The sequence below is a fragment of the Mustelus asterias genome, unplaced genomic scaffold (assembly GCF_964213995.1).
Source record: "Mustelus asterias unplaced genomic scaffold, sMusAst1.hap1.1 HAP1_SCAFFOLD_1773, whole genome shotgun sequence".
Taxonomy (NCBI): domain Eukaryota; kingdom Metazoa; phylum Chordata; class Chondrichthyes; order Carcharhiniformes; family Triakidae; genus Mustelus; species Mustelus asterias.
In genome coordinates, this window is record NW_027591718.1 from 2,807 (window position 1) to 28,974 (window position 26,168).

A 26,168-nucleotide genomic window follows, 5' to 3' on the forward strand; every position below is an offset into this window, starting at 1 on the left:
CGAGGGTGCGGTCCAGGGGGCGAGGGGGCGGGGCTGGGGGCGCGGGGCTGGGGGCGAGGGTGCGGGGCTGGGGGCGAGGGTGCGGGGCTGGGGGCGAGGGTGCGGGTCTGGAGGCGGGATTGGGGGTGAGGGCGGGGCTGTGGGCGAGGGTGCGGGGCTGGGGGCAAGTGAGCGGGGCTGGGGCGAGGGTGCGGGGCTGGGGGCAAAGGTGCGGGGCTGGGGGTGAGGGTGCGGGGCTGGGAGTGAGGCCGCGGGGCTGGGAGCGAGGCCGCGGGGCTGGGGGCGAGGGCGCGGGGCTGGGGGCGAGGGCGCGGGGCTGGGGGCGAGGGGCTGGGAGCGAGGGTGCGGGGCTGGGGGCGAGGGTGCGGGGCTGGGGGCGAGGGCGCGGGGGCGAGGGTGCAGGTCTGGGGGCGAGGGCGCGGGGCGAGGGCGCGGGGCTGAGGGCGAGGGTCTGGGGGCGAGGGCGCGGGGCTGGGGGCGAGGGTGCGGGGCTGGGGGCGAGGGCGCGGGGGAGAGGGGCGAGTGTGCGGGGGCGAGGGTGCGGGGCTGGGGGCGAGTGCGCGGGGCTGGGGGCGAGGGCGCGGGGCTGGGGGCGAGGGCGCGGGGCTGGGGGCGAGGGCGCGGGGCTGGGGGCGAGGGCGCGGGGCTGGGGGCGAGGGCGCGGGGCTGGGGGCGAGGGCGCGGGGCTGGGGGCGAGGGCGCGGGGCTGGGGGCGAGGGCGCGGGGCTGGGGGCGAGGGTGCGGGGCTGGGGGCGAGGGTGCGGGGCTGGGGGCGAGGGTGCGGGGCTGGGGGCGATGGTGCGGGGCTGGGGGCGAGGGTGCGGGGCTGGGGGCGAGGGGCTGGGAGCGAGGGTGCGGGGCTGGGGGCGAGGGTGCGGGGGCGAGGGTGCAGGTCTGGGGGCGAGGGCGCGGGGCGAGGGCGCGGGGCTGAGGGCGAGGGTCTGGGGGCGAGGGCGCGGGGCTGGGGGCGAGGGTGCGGGGCTGGGGGCGAGGGCGCGGGGGAGAGGGGCGAGTGTGCGGGGGCGAGGGTGCGGGGCTGGGGGCGAGGGCGCGGGGCTGGGGGCGAGGGCGCGGGGCTGGGGGCGAGGGCGCGGGGCTGGGGGCGAGGGCGCGGGGCTGGGGGCGAGGGCGCGGGGCTGGGGGCGAGGGTGCGGGGCTGGGGGCGAGGGTGCGGGGCTGGGGGCGAGGGTGCGGGGCTGGGGGCGATGGTGCGGGGCTGGGGGCGAGGGTGCGGGGCTGGGGGCGAGGGGCTGGGAGCGAGGGTGCGGGGCTGGGGGCGAGGGTGCGGGGCTGGGGGCGAGGGCGCGGGGGCGAGGGTGCAGGTCTGGGGGCGAGGGCGCGGGGCGAGGGCGCGGGGCTGAGGGCGAGGGTCTGGGGGCGAGGGCGCGGGGCTGGGGGCGAGGGCGCGGGGCTGGGGGCGAGGTCGCGGGGCTGGGGCCGAGGGCGCGGGGCTGGGGCCGAGGGCGCGGGGCTGGGGGCGAGGGCGCGGGGCTGGGGGCGAGGGCGCGGGGCTGGGGGCGAGGGCGCGGGGCGAGGGGGCGAGGGCGCGGGGCGAGGGCGCGGGGCTGGGGACGAGGGCGCGGGGCTGGGAGCGAGGGCGCGGGGCTGGGGGCGAGGGCGCGGGGCGAGGGCGCGGGGCTGGGGGCGAGGGCGAGGGCGCGGGGCTGGGGGCGAGGGCACGGGGCTGGGGGCGGGGCGCGGGGCTGGGGGCGAGGGCGCGGGGCTGGGGGCGAGGGCGCGGGGCTGGGGGCGAGGGCGCGGGGCTGGGGGCGAGGGCGCGGGGCTGGGGGCGAGGGCGCGGGGCTGGGGGCGAGGGCGCGGGGCTGAGGGCGAGGTCACGGGGCTGGGGGCGAGGTCGCGGGGCTGGGGGCGAGGTCGCGGGGCTGGGGACGAGGGGGCGGGGCTGGGGGCGAGGGGGCGGGCGAGGGTGCGGTCCAGGGGGCGAGGGGGCGGGGCTGGGGGCGCGGGGCTGGGGGCGAGGGTGCGGGGCTGGGGGCGAGGGTGCGGGGCTGGGGGCGAGGGTGCAGGGCTGGGGGCGAGGGCGCGGGTCTGGAGGCGGGATTGGGGGTGAGGGCGGGGCTGTGGGCGAGGGTGCGGGGCTGGGGGCAAGTGTGCGGGGCTGGGGCGAGGGTGCGGGGCTGGGGGCAAAGGTGCGGGGCTGGGGGCGAGGGTGCGGGGCTGGGGGCGAGGGCGCGGGGGTGAGGGGCGAGTGTGCGGGGGCGAGGGTGCGGGGCTGGGGGCGAGGGTGCGGGGCTGGGGGCGAGGGTGCGGGGCTGGGGGCGAGGGTGCGGGGCTGGGGGCGAGGGGCTGGGAGCGAGGGTGCGGGGCTGGGGGCGAGGGTGCGGGGCTGGGGGCGAGGGCGCGGGGCTGGGGGCGAGGGCGCGGGGCTGGGGGCGAGGGCGCGGGGCTGGGGGCGAGGGCGCGGGGCGAGGGCGCGGGGCTGGGGGCGAGGGCGCGGGGCTGGGGGCGAGGGCGCGGGGCTGGGGGCGAGGGCGCGGGGCTGGGGGCGAGGGCGCGGGGCTGGGGGCGAGGGCACGGGGCTGGGGGCGAGGGCGCGGGGCTGGGGGCAAGGGCGCGGGGCTGGGGGCGAGGGCGCGGGGCTGGGGGCGAGGGCGCGGGGCTGGGGGCGAGGGCGCGGGGCTGGGGGCGAGGGCGCGGGGCTGGGGGCGAGGGCGCGGGGTTTGGGGCGAGGGCGCGGGGCTGGGGGCGAGGGCGCGGGGCTGGGGGCGAGGGCGCGGGGCTGGGGGCGAGGGCGCGGGGCTGGGGGCGAGGGCGCGGGGCTGGGGGCGAGGGCGCGGGGCTGGGGGCGAGGGCGCGGGGTTTGGGGCGAGGGCGCGGGGCTGTGGGCGAGGGCGCGGGGCTGGGGGCGAGGGCGCGGGGCTGGGGGCGAGGGCGCGGGGCTGGGGGCGAGGGCGCGGGGCGAGGGCGCGGGGCTGGGGGCGAGGGCGCGGGGCTGGGAGCGAGGGCGCGGGGCTGGGGGCGAGGGCGCGGGGCTGGGGGCGAGGGCGCGGGGGCGAGGGTCTGGGGGCGAGGGCACGGGGCTGGGGGCGAGGGCGCGGGGCTGGGGGCGAGGGCGCGGGGCTGGGGGCGAGGGCGCGGGGCTGGGGGCGAGGGCGCGGGGCTGAGGGCGAGGTCACGGGGCTGGGGGCGAGGTCGCGGGGCTGGGGGCGAGGTCGCGGGGCTGGGGACGAGGGGGCGGGGCTGGGGGCGAGGGGGCGGGCGAGGGTGCGGTCCAGGGGGCGAGGGGGCGGGGCTGGGGGCGCGGGGCTGGGGGCGAGGGTGCGGGGCTGGGGGCGAGGGTGCGGGGCTGGAGGCGAGGGTGCGGGTCTGGAGGCGGGATTGGGGGTGAGGGCGGGGCTGTGGGCGAGGGTGCGGGGCTGGGGGCAAGTGTGCGGGGCTGGGGCGAGGGTGCGGGGCTGGGGGCAAAAGTGCGGGGCTGGGGGTGAGGGTGCGGGGCTGGGAGTGAGGCCGCGGGGCTGGGAGCGAGGCCGCGGGGCTGGGGGCGAGGGCGCGGGGCTGGGGGCGAGGGCGCGGGGCTGGGGGCGAGGGCGCGGGGCTGGGGGCGAGGGCGCGGGGCTGGGGGCGAGGGCGCGGGGCGAGGGCGCGGGGCTGGGGGCGAGGGCGCGGGGCTGGGGGCGAGGGCGCGGGGCTGGGGGCGAGGGCGCGGGGCTGGGGGCGAGGGCGCGGGGCTGGGGGCGAGGTCGCGGGGCTGGGGGCGAGGGCGCGGGGCTGGGGGCGAGGGCGCGGGGCTGGGGGCGAGGGCGCGGGGCTGGGGGCGATGGCGCGGGGCTGGGGGCGAGGGCGCGGGGCGAGGGAGCAAGGGCGCGGGGCGAGGGCGCGGGGCTGGGGGCGAGGGCGCGGGGCTGGGAGCGAGGGCGCGCGGCTGGGGGCGAGGGCGCGGGGCTGGGGGCGAGGGCGCGGGGCTGGGGGCGAGGGCGCGGGGCTGGGGGCGAGGGCACGGGGCTGGGGGCGAGGGCGCGGGGCTGGGGGCGAGGGCGCGGGGCTGGGGGCGAGGGCGCGGGGCTGGGGGCGAGGGCGCGGGGCTGGGGGCGAGGGCGCGGGGCTGAGGGCGAGGTCACGGGGCTGGGGGCGAGGTCGCGGGGCTGGGGGCGAGGTCGCGGGGCTGGGGACGAGGGGGCGGGGCTGGGGGCGAGGGGGCGGGCGAGGGTGCGGTCCAGGGGTCGAGGGGGCGGGGCTGGCGGCGCGGGGCTGGGGGCGAGGGTGCGGGGCTGGGGGCGAGGGTGCGGGGCTGGGGGCGAGGGTGCAGGGCTGGGGGCGAGGGCGCGGGTCTGGAGGCTGGATTGGGGGTGAGGGCGGGGCTGTGGGCGAGGGTGCGGGGCTGGGGGCAAGTGTGCGGGGCTGGGGCGAGGGTGCGGGGCTGGGGGCAAAGGTGCGGGGCTGGGGGTGAGGGTGCGGGGCTGGGAGTGAGGCCGCGGGGCTGGGAGTGAGGCCGCGGGGCTGGGGGCGAGGGCGCGGGGCTGGGGACGAGGGCGCGGGGCTGGGGGCGAGGGCGCGGGGCTGGGGGCGAGGGCGCGGGGCTGGGGACGAGGGCGCGGGGCTGGGGACGAGGGCGCGGGGCTGGGGACGAGGGCGCGGGGCTGGGGACGAGGGCGCGGGGCTGGGGGCGAGGGTGCGGAGCTGGGGGGCGAGGGTGCGGGGCTGGGGACGGCGCTGGGGGCGAGGGCGCGGGGCTGGGGGCGAGGGCTCGGGGCTGGAGGCGAGGGCGCGGGGGCGAGGGTGCAGGTCTGGGGGCGAGGGCGCGGGGCGAGGGAGCGGGGCTCAGGGCGAGGGTCTGGGGACGAGGGTGCGGGGCTGGGGGCGAGGGTGCGGGGCTGGGGGCGAGGGTGCGGGGCTGGGGGCGAGGGTGCGGGGCTGGGGGCGAGGGTGCGGGACTGGGGGCGAGGGTGCGGGGCTGGGGGCGATGGTGCGGGGCTGGGGGCGAGGGTGCGGGGCTGGGGGCGAGGGGCTGGGAGCGAGGGTGCGGGGCTGGGGGCGAGGGTGCGGGGCTGGGGGCGAGGGCGCGGGGGCGAGGGTGCAGGTCTGGGGGCGAGGGCGCGGGGCGAGGGCGCGGGGCTGAGGGCGAGGGTCTGGGGGCGAGGGCGCGGGGCTGGGGGCGAGGGTGCGGGGCTGGGGGCGAGGGCGCGGGGGAGAGGGGCGAGTGTGCGGGGGCGAGGGTGCGGGGCTGGGGGCGAGTGCGCGGGGCTGGGGGCGAGGGCGCGGGGCTGGGGGCGAGGGCGCGGGGCTGGGGGCGAGGGCGCGGGGCTGGGGGCGAGGGCGCGGGGCTGGGGGCGAGGGCGCGGGGCTGGGGGCGAGGGCGCGGGGCTGGGGGCGAGGGCGCGGTGCGAGGGCGCGGGGCTGGGGGCGAGGTCGCGGGGCTGGGGGCGAGGGCGCGGGGCTGGGGGCGAGGGCGCGGGGCTGGGGGCGAGGGCGCGGGGCTGGGGGCGAGGGCGCGGGGCTGGGGGCGCGGGGCGAGGGGGCGAGGGCGCGGGGCGAGGGCGCGGGGCTGGGGACGAGGGCGCGGGGCTGGGAGCGAGGGCGCGGGGCTGGGGGCGAGGGCGCGGGGCGAGGGCGCGGGGCTGGGGGCGAGGGCGCGGGGCTGGGGGCGAGGGCGCGGGGCTGGGGGCGAGGGCACGGGGCTGGGGGCGAGGGCGCCGGGCTGGGGGCGAGGGCGCGGGGCTGGGGGCGAGGGCGCGGGGCTGGGGGCGAGGGCGCGGGGCTGGGGGCGAGGGTGCGGGGCTGGGGGCGAGGGCGCGGGGCTGAGGGCGAGGTCACGGGGCTGGGGGCGAGGTCGCGGGGCTGGGGGCGAGGTCGTGGGGCTGGGGGCGAGGGGGCGGGGCTGGGGGCGCGGGGCTGGGGGCGAGGGTGCGGGGCTGGGGGCGAGGGTGCGGGGCTGGGGGCGAGGTTGCAGGGCTGGGGGCGAGGGCGCGGGTCTGGAGGCGGGATTGGGGTTGAGGGCGGGGCTGTGGGCGAGGGTGCGAGGCTGGGGGCGAGGGGCTGGGAGCGAGGGTGCGGGGCTGGGGGCGAGGGTGCGGGGCTGGGGGCGAGGGCGCGGGGGCGAGGGTGCAGGTCTGGGGGCGAGGGCGCGGGGCGAGGGCGCGGGGCTGAGGGCGAGGGTCTGGGGGCGAGGGCGCGGGGCTGGGAGCGAGGGTGCGGGGCTGGGGGCGAGGGCGCGGGGGAGAGGGGCGAGTGTGCGGGGGCGAGGGTGCGGGGCTGGGGGCGAGTGCGCGGGGCTGGGGGCGAGGGCGCGGGGCTGGGGGCGAGGGCGCGGGGCTGGGGGCGAGGGCGCGGGGCTGGGGGCGAGGGCGCGGGGCTGGGGGCGAGGGCGCGGGGCTGGGGGCGAGGGCGCGGGGCTGGGGGCGAGGGCGCGGGGCTGGGGGCGAGGGCGCGGTGCGAGGGCGCGGGGCTGGGGGCGAGGGCGCGGGGCTGGGGGCGAGGGCGCGGGGCTGGGGGCGAGGGCGCGGGGCTGGGGGCGAGGGCGCGGGGCTGGGGGCGAGGGCGCGGGGCTGGGGGCGCGGGGCGAGGGGGCGAGGGCGCGGGGCGAGGGCGCGGGGCTGGGGACGAGGGCGCGGGGCTGGGAGCGAGGGCGCGGGGCTGGGGGCGAGGGCGCGGGGCGAGGGCGCGGGGCTGGGGGCGAGGGCGAGGGCGCGGGGCTGGGGGCGAGGGCACGGGGCTGGGGGCGAGGGCGCGGGGCTGGGGGCGAGGGCGCCGGGCTGGGGGCGAGGGCGCGGGGCTGGGGGCGAGGGCGCGGGGCTGGGGGCGAGGGCGCGGGGCTGGGGGCGAGGGTGCGGGGCTGGGGGCGAGGGCGCGGGGCTGAGGGCGAGGTCACGGGGCTGGGGGCGAGGTCGCGGGGCTGGGGGCGAGGTCGTGGGGCTGGGGGCGAGGGGGCGGGGCTGGGGGCGCGGGGCTGGGGGCGAGGGTGCGGGGCTGGGGGCGAGGGTGCGGGGCTGGGGGCGAGGTTGCAGGGCTGGGGGCGAGGGCGCGGGTCTGGAGGCGGGATTGGGGGTGAGGGCGGGGCTGTGGGCGAGGGTGCGGGGCTGGGGGCAAGTGTGCGGGGCTGGGGCGAGGGTGCGGGGCTGGGGGCAAAGGTGCGGGGCTGGGGGTGAGGGTGCGGGGCTGGGAGTGAGGCCGCGGGGCTGGGAGTGAGGCCGCGGGGCTGGGGGCGAGGGCGCGGGGCTGGGGACGAGGGCGCGGGGCTGGGGACGAGGGCGCGGGGCTGGGGGCGAGGGCGCGGGGCTGGGGACGAGGGCGCGGGGCTGGGGACGAGGGCGCGGGGCTGGGGACGAGGGCGCGGGGCTGGGGACGAGGGCGCGGGGCTGGGGACGAGGGCGCGGGGCTGGGGACGAGGGCGCGGGGCTGGGGGCGAGGGTGCGGGGCTGGGGGGCGAGGGTGCGGGGCTGGGGACGGCGCTGGGGGCGAGGGCGCGGGGCTGGGGGCGAGGGCTCGGGGCTGGAGGCGAGTGCGCGGGGGCGAGGGTGCAGGTCTGGGGGCGAGGGCGCGGGGCGAGGGAGCGGGGCTCAGGGCGAGGGTCTGGGGACGAGGGTGCGGGACTGGGGGCGAGGGTGCGGGGCTGGGGGCGAGGGTGCGGGGCTGGGGGCGAGGGTGCGGGGCTGGGGGCGAGGGTGCGGGGCTGGGGGCGAGGGTGCGGGGCTGGGGGCGAGGGTGCGGGGCTGGGGGCGATGGTGCGGGGCTGGGGGCGAGGGTGCGGGGCTGGGGGCGAGGGTGCGGGGCTGGGGGCGAGGGTGCGGGGCTGGGGGCGAGGGGCTGGGAGCGAGGGTGCGGGGCTGGGGGCGAGGGTGCGGGGCTGGGGGCGAGGGCGAGGGGGCGAGGGTGCAGGTCTGGGGGCGAGGGCGCGGGGCGAGGGCGCGGGGCTGAGGGCGAGGGTCTGGGGGCGAGGGCGCGGGGCTGGGGGCGAGGGTGCGGGGCTGGGGGCGAGGGCGCGGGGGTGAGGGGCGAGTGTGCGGGGGCGAGGGTGTGGGGCTGGGGGCGAGTGCGCGGGGCTGGGGGCGAGGGTGCGGGGCTGGGGGCGAGGGCGCGGGGCTGGGGGCGAGGGCGCGGGGCGAGTGCGCGGGACTGGGGGCGAGGGTGCGGGGCTGGGGGCGAGGGCGCGGGGCTGGGGGCGTGGGTGCGGGGCTGGGGGCGAGGGCGCGGGGCTGGGGATGAGGGCGCGGGGCTGGGGGCGAGGGCGCGGGGCTGGGGGCGAGGGCGCGGGGCTGGGGACGAGGGTGCGGGGCTGGGGACGAGGGGGCGGGGCTGGGGGGCGAGGGTGCGGGCCAGGGGGCAAGGGCGTGGGCTGCGGACGAGGGCGCGGGGGCGAGGGTGCAGGGCTGGGGGCGAGGGCGCGGATCTGGAGGCGCGACGGGGGGCGAGGGCGGGGCTCTGGGCGATGGTGCGGGGCTGGGGGCAAGGGTGCGGGGCTGGGGGCAAGAGAGCGGGGCTGCGGGCGAGGGCTTGGGCCTGGGGGCGAGGGTGCAGGGCTGGGGGCAAAGTTGCGGGGCTGGGGGGCGAGGGCGCGGGGCTGCGGGCGAGGGTGCGGGGCTGGGGGCGAGGGTGTGGGGCTGGGGGCGAGGGTGCGGGGCTGGGGGCGAGGGTGCGGGGCTGGGGGCGAGGGCGCGCGTCTGGAGGAGGGACGGGGCGAGGGCGGGGCTGTGGGCGAGGGTGGGGGCAAGGGAGCGGGGCTGTGGGCGAGGGCGCGGGCCTGGGGGCGAGGGCGCGGGCCTGGGGGCGAGGGCCTGGGTGCGAGGGTGCGGGCCTGGGGGCGAGGGTGCGGGGCTGGGGGCAAAGCGGAGGTGCTACTGGAGAGGGTGCGGGGCTGGGGGCGAAGCTGCGGGGCTGGGAGTGACGGCGTGGGGCTGGGGGCGACGGCGCGTGGCTGGGAGCGAGGGCGCGGGGCTCGGAGCGAGGGCGCGGGGCTCGGAGCGAGGGCCCGGGGCTGGGGGCGAGGGTGCGGGGCTGGGGGCGAGGGTGCGGGGCTGGGGGCGAGGGTGCGGGGCTGGGAGCGAGGGCGCGGGGCTGGGAGCGAGGGCGCGGGGCTGGGAGCGAGGGCGCGGGGCTGGGAGCGAGGGCGCGGGGCTGGGAGCGAGGGCGCGGGGCTGGGAGCGAGGGCGCGGGGCTGGGAGCGAGGGCGCGGGGCTGGGAGCGAGGGCGCGGGGCTGGGAGCGAGGGCGCGGGGGCGAGGGTGCGGGGCTGTGGGCGAGCCTGGGGGCGAGGGTGCGTGGCTCGGAGCGAGGGCCCGGGGCTGGGGGCGAGGGTGCGGGGCTGGGGGCGAGGGTGCGGGGCTGGGGGCGAGGGCGCGGGGCTGGGGGCGAGGGCGCGGGGCTGGGAGCGAGGGCGCGGGGCTGGGAGCGAGGGCGCGGGGCTGGGAGCGAGGCTGGGAGCGAGGGCGCGGGGCTGGGAGCGAGGGCGCGGGGCTGGGAGCGAGGGCGCGGGGCTGAGAGCGAGGGCGCGGGGCTGGGAGCGAGGGCGCGGGGCTGGGAGCGAGGGCGCGGGGCTGGGAGCGAGGGCGCGGGGGCGAGGGGTGCGGGGCTGTGGGCGAGCCTGGGGGCGAGGGTGCGATGCTGGAGGCGAGGGCGCGGGGGCAAAGGTGCAGGGCTGGGGGTGAGGGTACGGGGCTGGGAGTGAGGTCGCGGGGCTGGGGGCGAGGGCGCGGGGCTGGGGACGAGGGCGCGGGGCTGGGGGCGAGGCTGGGGACGAGGGCGCGGGGCTGGGGACGAGGGTGCGGGGCTGGGGACGAGGGCGCGGGGCTGGGGGCGAGGGTGCGGGGCTGGGGACGGCGCTGGGGGCGAGGGCGCGGGGCTGGGGGCGAGGGCTCGGGGCTGGAGGCGAGGGCGCGGGGGCGAGGGTGCAGGTCTGGGGGCGAGGGCGCAGGGCGAGGGAGCGGGGCTGAGGGCGAGGGTGCGTGTCTGGGGACGAGGGTGCGGGGCTGAGGGGCGAGGGTGCGGGGCTGGGGGCGAGGGCGCGGGGCGAGTGTGCGGGGGCGAGGGTGCGGGGCTGGGGGCGTGTGGCTGGGAGCGAGGGTGCGGGGCTGGGAGCGAGGGTGCGGGGCTGGGGGCGAGGGTGCGGGGCTGGGGGCGAGGGTGCGGGGCTGGGGGCGAGGGTGCGGGGCTGGGGGCGAGGGTGCTGGGCTGGGGGCGAGGGGCTGGGAGCGAGTGTGCGGGGCTGGGGGCGAGGGTGCGGGGCTGGGGGCGAGGGTGCGGGCCTGGGGGCGAGGGCCTGGGGGCGAGGGTGCGGGTCTGGGGGCGAGGGTGCGGGGCTGGGGGCAAAGCTCTGGTGCTACTGGAGAGGGGGCGGGGCAGGGGGGGAAGCTGCGGGGCTGGGAGTGACGGCGTGGGGCTGGGGGCGACGGCGCGTGGCTGGGAGCGAGGCTGGGAGCGAGGGCGCGGGGCTGGGAGCGAGGGCGCGGGGCTGGGAGCGAGGGCGCGGGGCTGGGAGCGAGGGCGCGGGGCTGGGAGCGAGGGCGCGGGGCTGGGAGCGAGGGCGCGGGGCTGGGAGCGAGGGCGCGGGGCTGGGAGCGAGGGCGCGGGGCTTTGTGCGAGGCTGGGGGCGAGGGCGCGGGGCTTTGTGCGAGGCTGGGGGCGAGGGTGCGGGGCTGGAGGCGAGGGCGCGGGGCTGGGGGCAAAGGTGCAGGGCTGGGGGTGAGGGTGCGGGGCTGGGAGTGAGGCCGCGGGGCTGGGGGCGAGGGTGCGGGGCTGGGGGCGAGGGCGCGGGGCTGGGGACGAGGGTGCGGGGCTGGGGACGAGGGTGCGGGGCTGGAGCGAGGGGGCGGGGCTGGGGGGCGAGGGGGCGGGCCAGGGGGCAAGGGCGTGGGCTGCGGACGAGGGCGCGAGGGTGCAGGGCTGGGGGCGAGTGCGCGGATCTGGAGGCGGGACGGGGGGCGAGGGCGGGGCTCTGGGCGATGGTGCGGGGCTGGGGGCAAGGGTGCGGGGCTGGGGGCAAGAGAGCGGGGCTGCGGGCGAGGGCTTGGGCCTGGGGGCGAGGGTGCAGGGCATGGGGCAAAGTTGCGGGGCTGGGGGGCGAGGGCGCGGGGCTGCGGGCGAGGGTGCGGGGCTGGGGGCGAGGGTGCGGGGCTGGGGGCGAGGGTGCGGGGCTGGGGGCGAGGGTGCGGGGCTGGGGGCGAGGGTGCGGGTCTGGAGGAGGGACGGGGCGAGGGCGGGGCTGTGGGCGAGGGTGGGGGCAAGGGAGCGGGGCTGTGGGCGAGGGCGCGGGCGAGGGCGCGGGCCTGGGGGCAAGGGCCTGGGGGCGAGGGTCTGGGGGCGAGGGTGCGGGGCTGGGGGCAAAGCGGCGGTGCTACTGGAGAGGGTGCGGGGCTGGGGGCGAAGCTGCGGGGCTGGGAGTGACGGCGTGGGGCTGGGGGCGACGGCGCGTGGCTGGGAGCGACGGCGCGGGGCTGGGAGCGAGAGGGCGGGGCTGGGAGCGAGGGGGCGGGGCTGGGAGCGAGGGCCCAGGGCTGGGGGCGAGGGTGCGGGGCTGGGGGCGAGGGCGCGGGGCTGGGAGCGAGGGCGCGGGGCTGGGAGCGAGGGCGCGGGGCTGGGAGCGAGGGCGCGGGGCTGGGAGCGAGGGCGCGGGGCTGGGAGCGAGGGCGCGGGGCTGGGAGCGAGGGCGCGGGGGCGAGGGTGCGGGGCTGGGGGCGAGGGGCTGGGAGCGAGGGTGCGGGGCTGGGGGCGAGGGTGCGGGGCTGGGGGCGAGGGTGCGGGCCTGGGGGCGAGGGCCTGGGGGCGAGGGTGCGGGTCTGGGGGCGAGGGTGCGGGGCTGGGGGCAAAGCTGTGGTGCTACTGGAGAGGGGGCGGGGCTGGGGGCGAAGCTGCGGGGCTGGGAGTGACGGCGTGGGGCTGGGGGCGAGGGCGCGGGGCTGGGGGCGAGGGCGCGGGGCTGGGGGCGTGGGCCCGGGGCTGGGAGCGAGGGCGCGGGGCTGGGAGCGAGGGCGCGGGGCTGGGAGCGAGGGCGCGGGGCTGGGAGCGAGGGCGCGGGGCTGGGAGCGAGGGCGCGGGGCTGGGAGCGAGGGCGCGGGGCTGTGAGCGAGGGCGCGGGGCTGGGAGCGAGGGCGCGGGGCTGGGAGCGAGGGCGCGGGGCTGGGAGCGAGGGCGCGGGGGCGAGGGTGCGGGGCTGTGGGCGAGGCTGGGGGCGAGGGTGCGGGGCTGGAGGCGAGGGCGCGGGGCTGGGGGCAAAGGTGCAGGGCTGTGGGTGAGGGTGCGGGGCTGGGAGTGAGGCCGCGGGGCTGGGGGCGAGGGTGCGGGGCTGGGGGCGAGGGCGCGGGGCTGGGGGCGAGGGTGCGGGGCTGGGGGCGAAGGCGCGGGGCTGGGGACGAGGGTGCGGGGCTGGGGCGAGGGGGCGGGGCTGGGGGGCGAGGGTGCGGGCCAGGGGGCAAGGGCGTGGGCTGCGGACGAGGGCGCGGGGGCGGGGGCGAGGGTGCAGGGCTGGGGGCGAGGGCGAGGGCGCGGATCTGGAGGCGGGACGGGGGGCGAGGGCGGGGCTCTGGGCGATGGTGCGGGGCTGGGGGCAAGGGTGCGGGGCTGGGGGCAAGAGAGCGGGGCTGCGGGCGAGGGCTTGGGCCTGGGGGCGAGGGTGCAGGGCTGGGGGCAAAGTTGCGGGGCTGGTGGGCGAGGGCGCGGGGCTGCGGGCGAGGGTGCGGGGCTGGGGGCGAGGGTGCGGGGCTGGGGGCGAGGGTGCGGGGCTGGGGGCGAGGGTGCGGGGCTGGGGGCGAGGGTGCGGGGCTGGGGGCGAGGGTGCGGGGCTGGGGGCGAGGGCGCGGGTCTGGAGGAGGGACGGGGCGAGGGCGGGGCTGTGGGCGAGGGTGGGGGCAAGGGAGCGGGGCTGTGGGCGAGGGCGCGGGCCTGGAGGCGAGGGCGCGGGCCTGGGGGCGAGGGTGCGGGTCTGGGGGCGAGGGTGCGGGGCTGGGGGCAAAGCGGTGGTGCTACTGGAGAGGGTGCGGGGCTGGGGGCGAAGCTGCGGGGCTGGGAGTGACGGCGTGGGGCTGGGGGCGACGGCGCGTGGCTGCGAGCGAGGGCGCGGGGCTGGGAGCGAGGGCGTGGGGCTGGGAGCGAGGGCCCGGGGCTGGGGGCGAGGGTGCGGGGCTGGGGGCGAAGGTGCGGGGCTGGGAGCGAGGGCGCGGGGCTGGGAGCGAGGGCGCGGGGCTGGGAGCGAGGGCGCGGGGCTGGGAGCGAGGGCGCGGGGCTGGGAGCGAGGGCGCGGGGCTGGGAGCGAGGGCGCAGGGCTGGGAGCGAGGGCGCGGGGCTGGGAGCGAGGGCGCGGGGGCGAGGGTGCGGGGCTGTGGGCGAGGCTGGGGGCGAGGGTGCGGGGCTGGAGGCGAGGGCGCGGGGCTGGGGGCAAAGGTGCAGGGCTGGGGGTGAGGGGACGGGGCTGGGGGCGAGGCCGCGGGGCTGGGGGCGAGGGCGCGGGGCTGGGGGCGAGGGCGCGGGGCTGGGGGCGAGGGCGCGGGGCTGGGGGCGAGGGCGCGGGGCTGGGGGCGAGGGCGCGGGGCTGGGGACGAGGGCGCGGGGCTGGGGACGAGGGCGCGGGGCTGGGGACGAGGGCGCGGGGCTGGGGGCAAGGGTGCGGGGCTGGGGGCAAGGGTGCGGTGCTGGGGACGGCGCTGGGGGCGAGGGCGCGGGGCTGGGGGCGAGGGCTCGGGGCTGGGGGCGAGGGCGCGGGGGCGAGGGTGCAGGTCTGGGGGCGAGGCGAGGGAGCGGGGCTGAGGGCGAGGGTGCGGGTCTGGGGACGAGGGTGCGGGGCTGGGGGCGAGGGTGCGGGGCTGGGGGCGAGGACGCGGGGGTGAGGGGCGAGTGTGCGGGGGCGAGGGCGCGGGGCTGGGGGCGAGGGCGCGGGGCTGGGGGCGAGGGCGCGGGGCTGGGGGCGAGGGCGCGGGGCTGGGGGCGCGGGCGCGGGGCTGGGGGCGAGGGCGCGGGGCGAGGGCGCGGGGCTGGGGGCGAGGGCGCGGGGCTGGGGGCGGGGGCGCGGGGCTGGGGGCGAGGGCGCGGGGCTGGGAGCTAGGGCGCGGGGCTGGGTGCGAGGGAGCGGGGCTGGGGGCGAGGGGGCGAGGGCGCGGGGCTGGGGGCGAGGGCACGGGGCTGGCGGCGAGGGCGCGGGGCTGGGGGTGCGGGGCTGGGGGCGAGGGCGCGGGGCTGGGGGCGAGGTCACGGGGCTGGGGGCGAGGTCACGGGGCTGGGGGCGAGGTCGCGGGGCTGGGGGCGAGGTCGCGGGGCTGGGGGCGAGGTTGCGGGGCTGGGGACGAGGGGGCGGGGCTGGGGGCGAGGGGGCGGGCGAGGGTGCGGTCCAGGGGGCGAGGGGGCGGGGCTGGGGGCGCGGGGCTGGGGGCGAGGGTGCGGGGCGAGGGTGCAGGGCTGGGGGCGAGGGCGCGGGTCTGGAGGCGGGATGGGGGGTGAGGGCGGGGCTGTGGGCGAGGGTGCGGGGCTGGGGGCAAGGGTGCGGGGCTGGGGCGAGGGTGCGGGGCTGGGGGCGAGTGCGTGGGCTGGGGGTGAGGGTGCCGGGCTGGAGGCGAGGCTGCGGGGGTCGGAGCGAGGCTGCGGGGGTCGGAGCGAGGCTGCGGGGGTGGGGGCGAGGGTGCGTGGGTGGGGGCGAGTGCGCTGGTCGGGGGCAACGGAGGGTGTGAGGGCGCGTGGCTGGGGGCGAGGGCGCGGGGCGAGGGCGCTGGTAGGGGCAACGGTGCGGGCGTGGGGGCGAGGGCGCGAGGGCGCGGGGCTGAGGGCGAGGGCGCGGGGCTGGGGGCGAAGGCGCGGGGCTGGGGGCGAGGGCGCGGGTCTGGGGGCGAGGCGCAGGGCTGGGAGCGAGGGCGCGGGGGCGAGGGTGCGGGGCTGGGGGCGAGGGGCTGGGAGCGAGGGTGCGGGGCTGGGGGCGAGGGTGCGGGGCTGGGGGCGAGGGTGCGGGCCTGGGGGCGAGGGCCTGGGGGCGAGGGTGCGGGTCTGGGGGCGAGGGTGCGGGGCTGGGGGCAAAGCTGTGGTGCTACTGGAGAGGGGGCGGGGCTGGGGGCGAAGCTGCGGGGCTGGGAGTGACGGCGTGGGGCTGGGGGCGAGGGCGCGGGGCTGGGGGCGAGGGGCTGGGGGCGTGGGCGCGGGGCTGGGAGCGAGGGCGCGGGGCTGGGAGCGAGGGCGCGGGGCTGGGAGCGAGGGCGCGGGGCTGGGAGCGAGGGCGCGGGGCTGGGAGCGAGGGTGCGGTGCTGGGAGCGAGGGCGCGGGGCTGGGAGCGAGGGCGCGGGGCTGTGAGCGAGGGCGCGGGGCTGGGAGCGAGGGCGCGGGGCTGGGAGCGAGGGCGCGGGGCTGGGAGCGAGGGCGCGGGGGCGAGGGTGCGGGGCTGTGGGCGAGGCTGGGGGCGAGGGTGCGGGGCTGGAGGCGAGGGCGCGGGGCTGGGGGCAAAGGTGCAGGGCTGGGGGTGAGGGTGCGGGGCTGGGAGTGAGGCCGCGGGGCTGGGGGCGAGGGTGCGGGGCTGGGGACGAGGGCGCGGGGCTGGGGGCGAGGGTGCGGGGCTGGGGGCGAAGGCGTGGGGCTGGGGACGAGGGTGCGGGGCTGGGGCGAGGGGGCGGGGCAGGGGGGCGAGGGTGCGGGCCAGGGGGCAAGGGCGTGGGCTGCGGACGAGGGCGCGGGGGCGGGGGCGAGGGTGCAGGGCTGGGGGCGAGGGCGAGGGCGCGGATCTGGAGGCGGGACGGGGGGCGAGGGCGGGGCTCTGGGCGATGGTGCGGGGCTGGGGGCAAGGGTGCGGGGCTGGGGGCAAGAGAGCGGGGCTGCGGGCGAGGGCTTGGGCCTGGGGGCGAGGGTGCAGGGCTGGGGGCAAAGTTGCGGGGCTGGTGGGCGAGGGCGCGGGGCTGCGGGCGAGGGTGCGGGGCTGGGGGCGAGGGTGCGGGGCTGGGGGCGAGGGTGCGGGGCTGGGGGCGAGGGTGCGGGGCTGGGGGCGAGGGTGCGGGGCTGGGGGCGAGGGTGCGGAGCTGGGGGCGAGGGCGCGGGTCTGGAGGAGGGACGGGGCGAGGGCGGGGCTGTGGGCGAGGGTGGGGGCAAGGGAGCGGGGCTGTGGGCGAGGGCGCGGGCCTGGAGGCGAGGGCGCGGGCCTGGGGGCGAGGGTGCGGGTCTGGGGGCGAGGCTGGGGGCAAAGCGGTGGTGCTACTGGAGAGGGTGCGGGGCTGGGGGCGAAGCTGCGGGGCTGGGAGTGACGGCGTGGGGCTGGGGGCGACGGCGCGTGGCTGCGAGCGAGGGCGCGGGGCTGGGAGCGAGGGCGTGGGGCTGGGAGCGAGGGCCCGGGGCTGGGGGCGAGGGTGCGGGGCTGGGGGCGAAGGTGCGGGGCTGGGAGCGAGGGCGCGGGGCTGGGAGCGAGGGCGCGGGGCTGGGAGCGAGGGCGCGGGGCTGGGAGCGAGGGCGCGGGGCTGGGAGCGAGGGCGCGGGGCTGGGAGCGAGGGCGCGGGGCTGGGAGCGAGGGCGCGGGGCTGGGAGCGAGGGCGCGGGGGCGAGGGTGCGGGGCTGTGGGCGAGGCTGGGGGCGAGGATGCGGGGCTGGAGGCGAGGGCGCGGGGCTGGGGGCAAAGGTGCAGGGCTGGGGGTGAGGGGACGGGGCTGGGGGCGAGGCCGCGGGGCTGGGGGCGAGGGCGCGGGGCTGGGGGCGAGGGCGCGGGGCTGGGGGCGAGGGCGCGGGGCTGGGGGCGAGGGCGCGGGGCTGGGGGCGAGGGCGCGGGGCTGGGGACGAGGGCGCGGGGCTGGGGACGAGGGCGCGGGGCTGGGGACGAGGGCGCGGGGCTGGGGACGAGGGCGCGGGGCTGGGGGCAAGGGTGCGGTGCTGGGGACGGCGCTGGGGGCGAGGGCGCGGGGCTGGGGGCGAGGGCTCGGGGCTGGGGGCGAGGGCGCGGGGGCGAGGGTGCAGGTCTGGGGGCGAGGCGAGGGAGCGGGGCTGAGGGCGAGGGTGCGGGTCTGGGGACGAGGGTGCGGGGCTGGGGGCGAGGGTGCGGGGCTGGGGGCGAGGACGCGGGGGTGAGGGGCGAGTGTGCGGGGGCGAGGGCGCGGGGCTGGGGGCGAGGGCCCGGGCTGGGGGCGAGGGCGCGGGGCTGGGGGCGAGGGCGCGGGGCTGGGGGCGAGGGCGCGGGGCTGGGGGCGAGGGCGCGGGGCTGGGGGCGAGGGCGCGGGGCGAGGGCGCGGGGCTGGGGGCGAGGGCGCGGGGCTGGGGGCGAGGGCGCGGGGCTGGGGGCGAGGGCGCGGGGCTGGGAGCTAGGGCGCGGGGCTGGGTGCGAGGGAGCGGGGCTGGGGGCGAGGGGGCGAGGGCGCGGGGCTGGGGGCGAGGGCACGGGGCTGGGGGCGAGGGCGCGGGGCCGGGGGCGCGGGGCTGGGGGCGAGGGCGCGGGGCTGGGGGCGAGGTCACGGGGCTGGGTTCGAGGTCGCGGGGCTGGGGGCGAGGTCGCGGGGCTGGGGGCGAGGTCGCGGGGCTGGGGGCGAGGTCGCGGGGCTGGGGGCGAGGTTGCGGGGCTGGGGACGAGGGGGCGGGGCTGGGGGCGAGGGGGCGGGCGAGGGTGCGGTCCAGGGGGTGAGGGGGCGGGGCTGGGGGCGCGGGGCTGGGGGCGAGGGTGCGGGGCTGGGGGCGAGGGTGCAGGGCTGGGGGCGAGGGCGCGGGTCTGGAGGCGGGATGGGGGGTGAGGGCGGGGCTGTGGGCGAGGGTGCGGGGCTGGGGGCAAGGGTGCGGGGCTGGGGCGAGGGTGCGGGGCTGGGGGCGAGTGCGCGGGCTGGGGGTGAGGGTGCCGGGCTGGAGGCGAGGCTGCGGGGGTCGGAGCGAGGCTGCGGGGGTCGGAGCGAGGCTGCGGGGGTGGGGGCGAGGGTGGGTGGGTGGGGGCGAGTGCGCTGGTCGGGGGCAACGGAGGGTGTGAGGGCGCGTGGCTGGGGGCGAGGGCGCGGGGCGAGGGCGCTGGTAGGGGCAACGGTGCGGGCGTGGGGGCGAGGGCGCGAGGGCGCGGGGCTGAGGGCGAGGGCGCGGGGCTGGGGGCGAAGGCGCAGGGCTGGGGGCGAGGGCGCGGGTCTGGGGGCGAGGCGCAGGGCTGGGGGCGAGGGCGCGGGGCTGGGGCGCAGAGCTGGGGGCAAGGGCACGGGGCTGGGGGCGAGGGTGGATGCGAGGGTGGGGGGCTGGGGGCGAGGGCGCGGGGGTGGCGGCGAGGGTGCAGGGATGGGTGCGAGGGTGCGGGAGTGGGGGCGAGTGTGCGGGGCTGGTGACGAAGGTGCGGGGCTGGGGGCGAGGGGCTGGGGGCGAGGGCGCGGGGCTGGGGGCAAGGGTGCGGGGCTGGGGGCGAGGGCGCGGGGCTGGGGGCAAGGGCGCGGGGCTGGGGGCAAGGGTGCGGGGCTGGGGACGGCGCTGGGGGCGAGGGCGCGGGGCTGGGGGCGAGGGCTCGGGGCTGGAGGCGAGGGCGCGGGGGCAGGTCTGGGGGCGAGGCGAGGGAGCGGGGCTGAGGGCGAGGGTCTGGGGACGAGGGTGCGGCGCTGGGGGCGAGGGTGCGGGGCTGGGGGCGAGGGCGCGGGGGTGAGGAGCGAGTGTGCGGGGGCGAGGGAGCGGGGCTGGGGGCGAGGGCGCGGGGCTGGGAGCGAGGGTGCGGGGCTGGGAGCGAGGGTGCGGGGCTGGGAGCGAGGGTGCGGGGCTGGGGGCGTGGGTGCGGGGCTGGGGGCGAGTGTGCGGGGCTGGGAGCGAGGGTGCGGGGCTGGGGGCGAGGGTGCGGGGCTGGGGGCGAGGGTGCGGGCCTGGGGGCGAGAGCCTGGGGGCGAGGGTGCGGGTCTGGGGGCGAGTGTGCGGGGCTGGGGGCAAAGCTGTGGTGCTACTGGAGAGGGGGCGGGGCTGGGGGCGAAGCTGCGGGGCTGGGAGTGACGGCGTGGGGCTGGGGGCGACGGCGCGTGGCTGGGAGCGAGGGCGCGGGGCTGGGAGCGAGGGCCCGGGGCTGGGGGCGAGGGCCCGGGGCTGGGGGCGAGGGCGCGGGGCTGGGAGCGAGGGCGCGGGGCTGGGAGCGAGGGCGCGGGGCTGGGAGCGAGGGCGCGGGGCTGGGAGCGAGGGCGCGGGGCTGGGAGCGAGGGCGCGGGGCTGGGAGCGAGGGCGCGGGGCTGGGAGCGAGGGCGCGGGGCTGGGAGCGAGGGCGCGGGGCTGGGAGCGAGGGCGCGGGGCTGGGAGCGAGGGCGCGGGGTTGGGAGCGAGGGCGCGGGGCTGGGAGCGAGGGCGCGGGGCTGGGAGCGAGGGCGCGGGGCTGGGAGCGTGGGCGCGGGGCTGGGAGCGAGGGCGCGGGGCTGGGAGCGAGGGCGCGGGGGCGAGGGTGCGGGGCTGTGGGCGAGCCTGGGGGCGAGGGTGCGATGCTGGAGGCGAGGGCGCGGGGGCAAAGGTGCAGGGCTGGGGGTGAGGGTACGGGGCTGGGAGTGAGGCCGCGGGGCTGGGGGCGAGGGCGCGGGGCTGGGGACGAGGGCGCGGGGCTGGGGGCGAGGCTGGGGACGAGGGCGCGGGGCTGGGGACGAGGGTGCGGGGCTGGGGACGAGGGCGCGGGGCTGGGGGCGAGGGTGCGGGGCTGGGGACGGCGCTGGGGGCGAGGGCGCGGGGCTGGGGGCGAGGGCTCGGGGCTGGAGGCGAGGGCGCGGGGGCGAGGGTGCAGGTCTGGGGGCGAGGGCGCAGGGCGAGGGAGCGGGGCTGAGGGCGAGGGTGCGTGTCTGGGGACGAGGGTGCGGGGCTGAGGGGCGAGGGTGCGGGGCTGGGGGCGAGGGCGCGGGGCGAGTGTGCGGGGGCGAGGGTGCGGGGCTGGGGGCGTGTGGCTGGGAGCGAGGGTGCGGGGCTGGGAGCGAGGGTGCAGGGCTGGGGGCGAGGGTGCGGGGCTGGGGGCGAGGGTGCGGGGCTGGGGGCGAGGGTGCGGGGCCGGGGGCGAGGGTGCTGGGCTGGGGGCGAGGGTGCGGGGCTGGAGGCAAAGCGGTGGTGCTACTGGAGAGGGTGCGGGGCTGGGGGCGAAGCTGCGGGGCTGGGAGTGACGGCGTGGGGCTGGGGGCGACGGCGCGTGGCTGCGAGCGAGGGCGCGGGGCTGGGAGCGAGGGCGTGGGGCTGGGAGCGAGGGCCCGGGGCTGGGGGCGAGGGTGCGGGGCTGGGGGCGAAGGTGCGGGGCTGGGAGCGAGGGCGCGGGGCTGGGAGCGAGTGCGCGGGGCTGGGAGCGAGGGCGCGGGGCTGGGAGCGAGGGCGCGGGGCTGGGAGCGAGGGCGCGGGGCTGGGAGCGAGGGCGCGGGGCTGGGAGCGAGGGCGCGGGGCTGGGAGCGAGGGCGCGGGGGCGAGGGTGCGGGGCTGTGGGCGAGGCTGGGGGCGAGGGTGCGGGGCTGGAGGCGAGGGCGCGGGGGCAAAGGTGCAGGGCTGGGGGTGAGGGGACGGGGCTGGGGGCGAGGCCGCGGGGCTGGGGGCGAGGGCGCGGGGCTGGGGGCGAGGGCGCGGGGCTGGGGGCGAGGGCGCGGGGCTGGGGGCGAGGGCGCGGGGCTGGGGACGAGGGCGCGGGGCTGGGGACGAGGGCGCGGGGCTGGGGACGAGGGCGCGGGGCTGGGGGCAAGGGTGCGGGGCTGGGGGCAAGGGTGCGGTGCTGGGGACGGCGCTGGGGGCGAGGGCGCGGGGCTGGGGGCGAGGGCTCGGGGCTGGGGGCGAGGGCGCGGGGGCGAGGGTGCAGGTCTGGGGGCGAGGCGAGGGAGCGGGGCTGAGGGCGAGGGTGCGGGTCTGGGGACGAGGGTGCGGGGCTGGGGGCGAGGGTGCGGGGCTGGGGGCGAGGACGCGGGGGTGAGGGGCGAGTGTGCGGGGGCGAGGGCGCGGGGCTGGGGTTGAGGGCGCGGGGCTGGGGGCGAGGGCGCGGGGCTGGGGGCGAGGGCGCGGGGCTGGGGGCGAGGGCGTGGGGCTGGGGGCGAGGGCGTGGGGCGAGGGCGCGGGGCTGGGGGCGAGGGCGCGGGGCTGGGGGCGAGGGCGCGGGGCTGGGGGCGAGGGCGCGGGGCTGGGGGCGAGGGCGCGGGGCTGGGTGCGAGGGAGCAGGGCTGGGGGCGAGGGAGCAGGGCTGGGGGCGAGGGGGCGAGGGCGCGGGGCTGGGGGCGAGGGCACGGGGCTGGGGGCGAGGGCGCGGGGCTCGGGGCGCGGGGCTGGGGGCGAGGGCGCGGGGCTGGGGGCGAGGTCACGGGGCTGGGGGCGAGGTCGCGGGGCTGGGGGCGAGGTCGCGGGGCTGGGGGCGAGGTCGCGGGGCTGGGGGCGAGGTTGCGGGGCTGGGGACGAGGGGGCGGGGCTGGGGGCGAGGGGGCGGGCGAGGGTGCGGTCCAGGGGGTGAGGGGGCGGGGCTGGGGGCGCGGGGCTGGGGGCGAGGGTGCGGGGCTGGGGGCGAGGGTGCAGGGCTGGGGGCGAGGGCGCGGGTCTGGAGGCGGGATGGGGGGTGAGGGCGGGGCTGTGGGCGAAGGTGCGGGGCTGGGGGCAAGGGTGCGGGGCTGGGGCGAGGGTGCGGGGCTGGGGGCGAGTGCGCGGGCTGGGGGTGAGGGTGCCGGGCTGGAGGCGAGGCTGCGGGGGTCGGAGCGAGGCTGCGGGGGTCGGAGCGAGGCTGCGGGGGTGGGGGCGAGGGTGCGTGGGTGGGGGCGAGTGCGCTGCTCGGGGGCAACGGAGGGTGTGAGGGCGCGTGGCTGGGGGCGAGGGCGCGGGGCGAGGGCGCTGGTAGGGGCAACGGTGCGGGCGTGGGGGCGAGGGCGCGAGGGCGCGGGGCTGAGGGCGAGGGCGCGGGGCTGGGGGCGAAGGCGCGGGGCTGGGGGCGAGGGCGCGGGTCTGGGGGCGAGGCGCAGGGCTGGGAGCGAGGGCGCGAGGGTGCGGGGCTGGGGGCGAGGGGCTGGGAGCGAGGGTGCGGGGCTGGGGGCGAGGGTGCGGGGCTGGGGGCGAGGGTGCGGGCCTGGGGGCGAGGGCCTGGGGGCGAGGGTGCGGGTCTGGGGGCGAGGGTGCGGGGCTGGGGGCAAAGCTGTGGTGCTACTGGAGAGGGGGCGGGGCTGGGGGCGAAGCTGCGGGGCTGGGAGTGACGGCGTGGGGCTGGGGGCGAGGGCGCGGGGCTGGGGGCGAGGGGCTGGGGGCGTGGGCGCGGGGCTGGGAGCGAGGGCGCGGGGCTGGGAGCGAGGGCGCGGGGCTGGGAGCGAGGGCGCGGGGCTGGGAGCGAGGGCGCGGGGCTGGGGGCGAGGGCGCGGGGCTGGGGGCGAGGGCGCGGGGCTGGGAGCTAGGGCGCGGGGCTGGGTGCGAGGGAGCGGGGCTGGGGGCGAGGGGGCGAGGGTGCGGGGCCGGGGGCGAGGGTGCTGGGCTGGGGGCGAGGGTGCGGGGCTGGAGGCAAAGCGGTGGTGCTACTGGAGAGGGTGCGGGGCTGGGGGCGAAGCTGCGGGGCTGGGAGTGACGGCGTGGGGCTGGGGGCGACGGCGCGTGGCTGCGAGCGAGGGCGCGGGGCTGGGAGCGAGGGCGTGGGGCTGGGAGCGAGGGCCCGGGGCTGGGGGCGAGGGTGCGGGGCTGGGGGCGAAGGTGCGGGGCTGGGAGCGAGGGCGCGGGGCTGGGAGCGAGGGCGCGGGGCTGGGAGCGAGGGCGCGGGGCTGGGAGCGAGGGCGCGGGGCTGGGAGCGAGGGCGCGGGGCTGGGAGCGAGGGCGCGGGGCTGGGAGCGAGGGCGCGGGGCTGGGAGCGAGGGCGCGGGGGCGAGGGTGCGGGGCTGTGGGCGAGGCTGGGGGCGAGGATGCGGGGCTGGAGGCGAGGGCGCGGGGCTGGGGGCAAAGGTGCAGGGCTGGGGGTGAGGGGACGGGGCTGGGGGCGAGGCCGCGGGGCTGGGGGCGAGGGCGCGGGGCTGGGGGCGAGGGCGCGGGGCTGGGGGCGAGGGCGCGGGGCTGGGGGCGAGGGCGCGGGGCTGGGGGCGAGGGCGCGGGGCTGGGGACGAGGGCGCGGGGCTGGGGACGAGGGCGCGGGGCTGGGGACGAGGGCGCGGGGCTGGGGACGAGGGCGCGGGGCTGGGGGCAAGGGTGCGGGGCTGGGGGCAAGGGTGCGGTGCTGGGGACGGCGCTGGGGGCGAGGGCGCGGGGCTGGGGGCGAGGGCTCGGGGCTGGGGGCGAGGGCGCGGGGGCGTGGGTGCAGGTCTGGGGGCGAGGCGAGGGAGCGGGGCTGAGGGCGAGGGTGCGGGTCTGGGGACGAGGGTGCGGGGCTGGGGGCGAGGGTGCGGGGCTGGGGGCGAGGACGCGGGGGTGAGGAGCGAGTGTGCGGGGGCGAGGGCGCGGGGCTGGGGGCGAGGGCGCGGGGCTGGGGGCGAGGGCGCGGGGCTGGGGGCGAGGGCGCGGGGCTGGGGCGAGGGCGCGGGGCTGGGGGCGAGGGCGCGGGGCTGGGGGCGAGGGCGCGGGGCGAGGGCGCGGGGCTGGGGGCGAGGGCGGCGGGGCTGGGGGCGAGGGCGCGGGGCTGGGGGCGAGGGCGCGGGGCTGGGAGCTAGGGCGCGGGGCTGGGTGCGAGGGAGCGGGGCTGGGGGCGAGGGGGCGAGGGGCGCGGGGCTGGGGGCGAGGGCACGGGGCTGGGGGCGAGGGCGCGGGGCCGGGGGCGCGGGGCTGGGGGCGAGGGCGCGGGGCTGGGGGCGAGGTCACGGGGCTGGGGTCGAGGTCGCGGGGCTGGGGGCGAGGTCGCGGGGCTGGGGGCGAGGTCGCGGGGCTGGGGGCGAGGTTGCGGGGCTGGGGACGAGGGGGCGGGGCTGGGGGCGAGGGGGCGGGCGAGGGTGCGGTCCAGGGGGTGAGGGGGCGGGGCTGGGGGCGCGGGGCTGGGGGCGAGGGTGCGGGGCTGGGGGCGAGGGTGCAGGGCTGGGGGCGAGGGCGCGGGTCTGGAGGCGGGATGGGGGTGAGGGCGGGGCTGTGGGCGAGGGTGCGGGCTGGGGGCAAGGGTGCGGGGCTGGGGCGAGGGTGCGGGGCTGGGGGCGAGTGCGCGGGCTGGGGGTGAGGGTGCCGGGCTGGAGGCGAGGCTGCGGGGGTCGGAGCGAGGCTGCGGGGGTCGGAGCGAGGCTGCGGGGGTGGGGGCGAGGGTGCGTGGGTGGGGGCGAGTGCGCTGGTCGGGGGCAACGGAGGGTGTGAGGGCGCGTGGCTGGGGGCGAGGGCGCGGGGCGAGGGCGCTGGTAGGGGCAACGGTGCGGGCGTGGGGGCGAGGGCGCGAGGGCGCGGGGCTGAGGGCGAGGGCGCGGGGCTGGGGGCGAAGGCGCAGGGCTGGGGGCGAGGGCGCGGGTCTGGGGGCGAGGCGCAGGGCTGGGGGCGAGGGCGCGGGGCGAGGGCGCGGGGCTGGGGCGAGGGCGCGGGGCTGGGGGCGAGGGCGCGGGGCTGGGGGCGAGGGCGCGGGGCTGGGAGCTAGGGCGCGGGGCTGGGTGCGAGGGAGCGGGGCTGGGGGCGAGGGGGCGAGGGCGCGGGGCTGGGGGCGAGGGCACGGGGCTGGGGGCGAGGGCGCGGGGCTGGGGGCGAGGGCGCGGGGCTGGGGGCGAGGTCACGGGGCTGGGGTCGAGGTCGCGGGGCTGGGGGCGAGGTCGCGGGGCTGGGGGCGAGGTCGCGGGGCTGGGGGCGAGGTTGCGGGGCTGGGGACGAGGGGGCGGGGCTGGGGGCGAGGGGGCGGGCGAGGGTGCGGTCCAGGGGTGAGGGGGCGGGGCTGGGGGCGCGGGGCTGGGGGCGAGGGTGCGGGGCTGGGGGCGAGGGTGCAGGGCTGGGGGCGAGGGCGCGGGTCTGGAGGCGGGATGGGGGGTGAGGGCGGGGCTGTGGGCGAGGGTGCGGGGCTGGGGGCAAGGGTGCGGGGCTGGGGCGAGGGTGCGGGGCTGGGGGCGAGTGCGCGGGCTGGGGGTGAGGGTGCCGGGCTGGAGGCGAGGCTGCGGGGGTCGGAGCGAGGCTGCGGGGGTCGGAGCGAGGCTGCGGGGGTGGGGGCGAGGGTGCGTGGGTGGGGGCGAGTGCGCTGGTCGGGGGCAACGGAGGGTGTGAGGGCGCGTGGCTGGGGGCGAGGGCGCGGGGCGAGGGCGCTGGTAGGGGCAACGGTGCGGGCGTGGGGGCGAGGGCGCGGGGCTGAGGGCGAGGGCGCGGGGCTGGGGGCGAAGGCGCAGGGCTGGGGGCGAGGGCGCGGGTCTGGGGGCGAGGCGCAGGGCTGTGGGCGAGGGCGCGGGGCTGGGGCGCAGAGCTGGGGGCAAGGGCACGGGGCTGGGGGCGAGGGTGGATGCGAGGGTGGGGGGCTGGGGGCGAGGGCGCGGGGGTGGCGGCGAGGGTGCAGGGATGGGTGCGAGGGTGCGGGAGTGGGGGCGAGTGTGCGGGGCTGGTGACGAAGGTGCGGGGCTGGGGGCGAGGGGCTGGGGGCGAGGGCGCGGGGCTGGGGGCAAGGGTGCGGGGCTGGGGGCGAGGGCGCGGGGCTGGGGGCAAGGGCGCGGGGCTGGGGGCAAGGGTGCGGGGCTGGGGACGGCGCTGGGGGCGAGGGCGCGGGGCTGGGGGCGAGGGCTCGGGGCTGGAGGCGAGGGCGCGGGGGCAGGTCTGGGGGCGAGGCGAGGGAGCGGGGCTGAGGGCGAGGGTCTGGGGACGAGGGTGCGGCGCTGGGGGCGAGGGTGCGGGGCTGGGGGCGAGGGCGCGGGGGTGAGGAGCGAGTGTGCGGGGGCGAGGGAGCGGGGCTGGGGGCGAGGGCGCGGGGCTGGGAGCGAGGGTGCGGGGCTGGGAGCGAGGGTGCGGGGCTGGGAGCGTGGGTGCGGGGCTGGGGGCGAGTGTGCGGGGCTGGGAGCGAGGGTGCGGGGCTGGGGGCGAGGGTGCGGGGCTGGGGGCGAGGGTGCGGGCCTGGGGGCGAGAGCCTGGGGGCGAGGGTGCGGGTCTGGGGGCGAGTGTGCGGGGCTGGGGGCAAAGCTGTGGTGCTACTGGAGAGGGGGCGGGGCTGGGGGCGAAGCTGCGGGGCTGGGAGTGACGGCGTGGGGCTGGGGGCGACGGCGCGTGGCTGGGAGCGAGGGCGCGGGGCTGGGAGCGAGGGCCCGGGGCTGGGGGCGAGGGCCCGGGGCTGGGGGCGAGGGCGCGGGGCTGGGAGCGAGGGCGCGGGGCTGGGAGCGAGGGCGCGGGGCTGGGAGCGAGGGCGCGGGGCTGGGAGCGAGGGCGCGGGGCTGGGAGCGAGGGCGCGGGGCTGGGAGCGAGGGCGCGGGGCTGGGAGCGAGGGCGTGGGGCTGGGAGCGAGGGCGCGGGGCTGGGAGCGAG

The 26,168-nt window shown here is 83.8% G+C and overlaps 1 protein-coding gene across 1 annotated transcript in view; it reads right to left on the reverse strand.

Annotated features, from left to right (window-relative positions):
* Positions 1-249: 249 nt before the first annotated feature.
* The window catches only part of LOC144488687 (uncharacterized), a gene marked incomplete at both ends in the record, with an annotated part of 65,872 nt that continues 39,953 nt past the window's right edge, over positions 250-26,168 (reverse strand). The window contains 9 exon segments of the mRNA XM_078206776.1: positions 250-316; positions 823-894; positions 1,508-1,723; positions 2,344-2,460; positions 2,537-2,620; positions 3,038-3,121; positions 11,817-11,956; positions 13,170-13,238; positions 16,306-16,506. Coding sequence (XP_078062902.1) covers positions 250-316; positions 823-894; positions 1,508-1,723; positions 2,344-2,460; positions 2,537-2,620; positions 3,038-3,121; positions 11,817-11,956; positions 13,170-13,238; positions 16,306-16,506 — 1,050 coding nt within the window.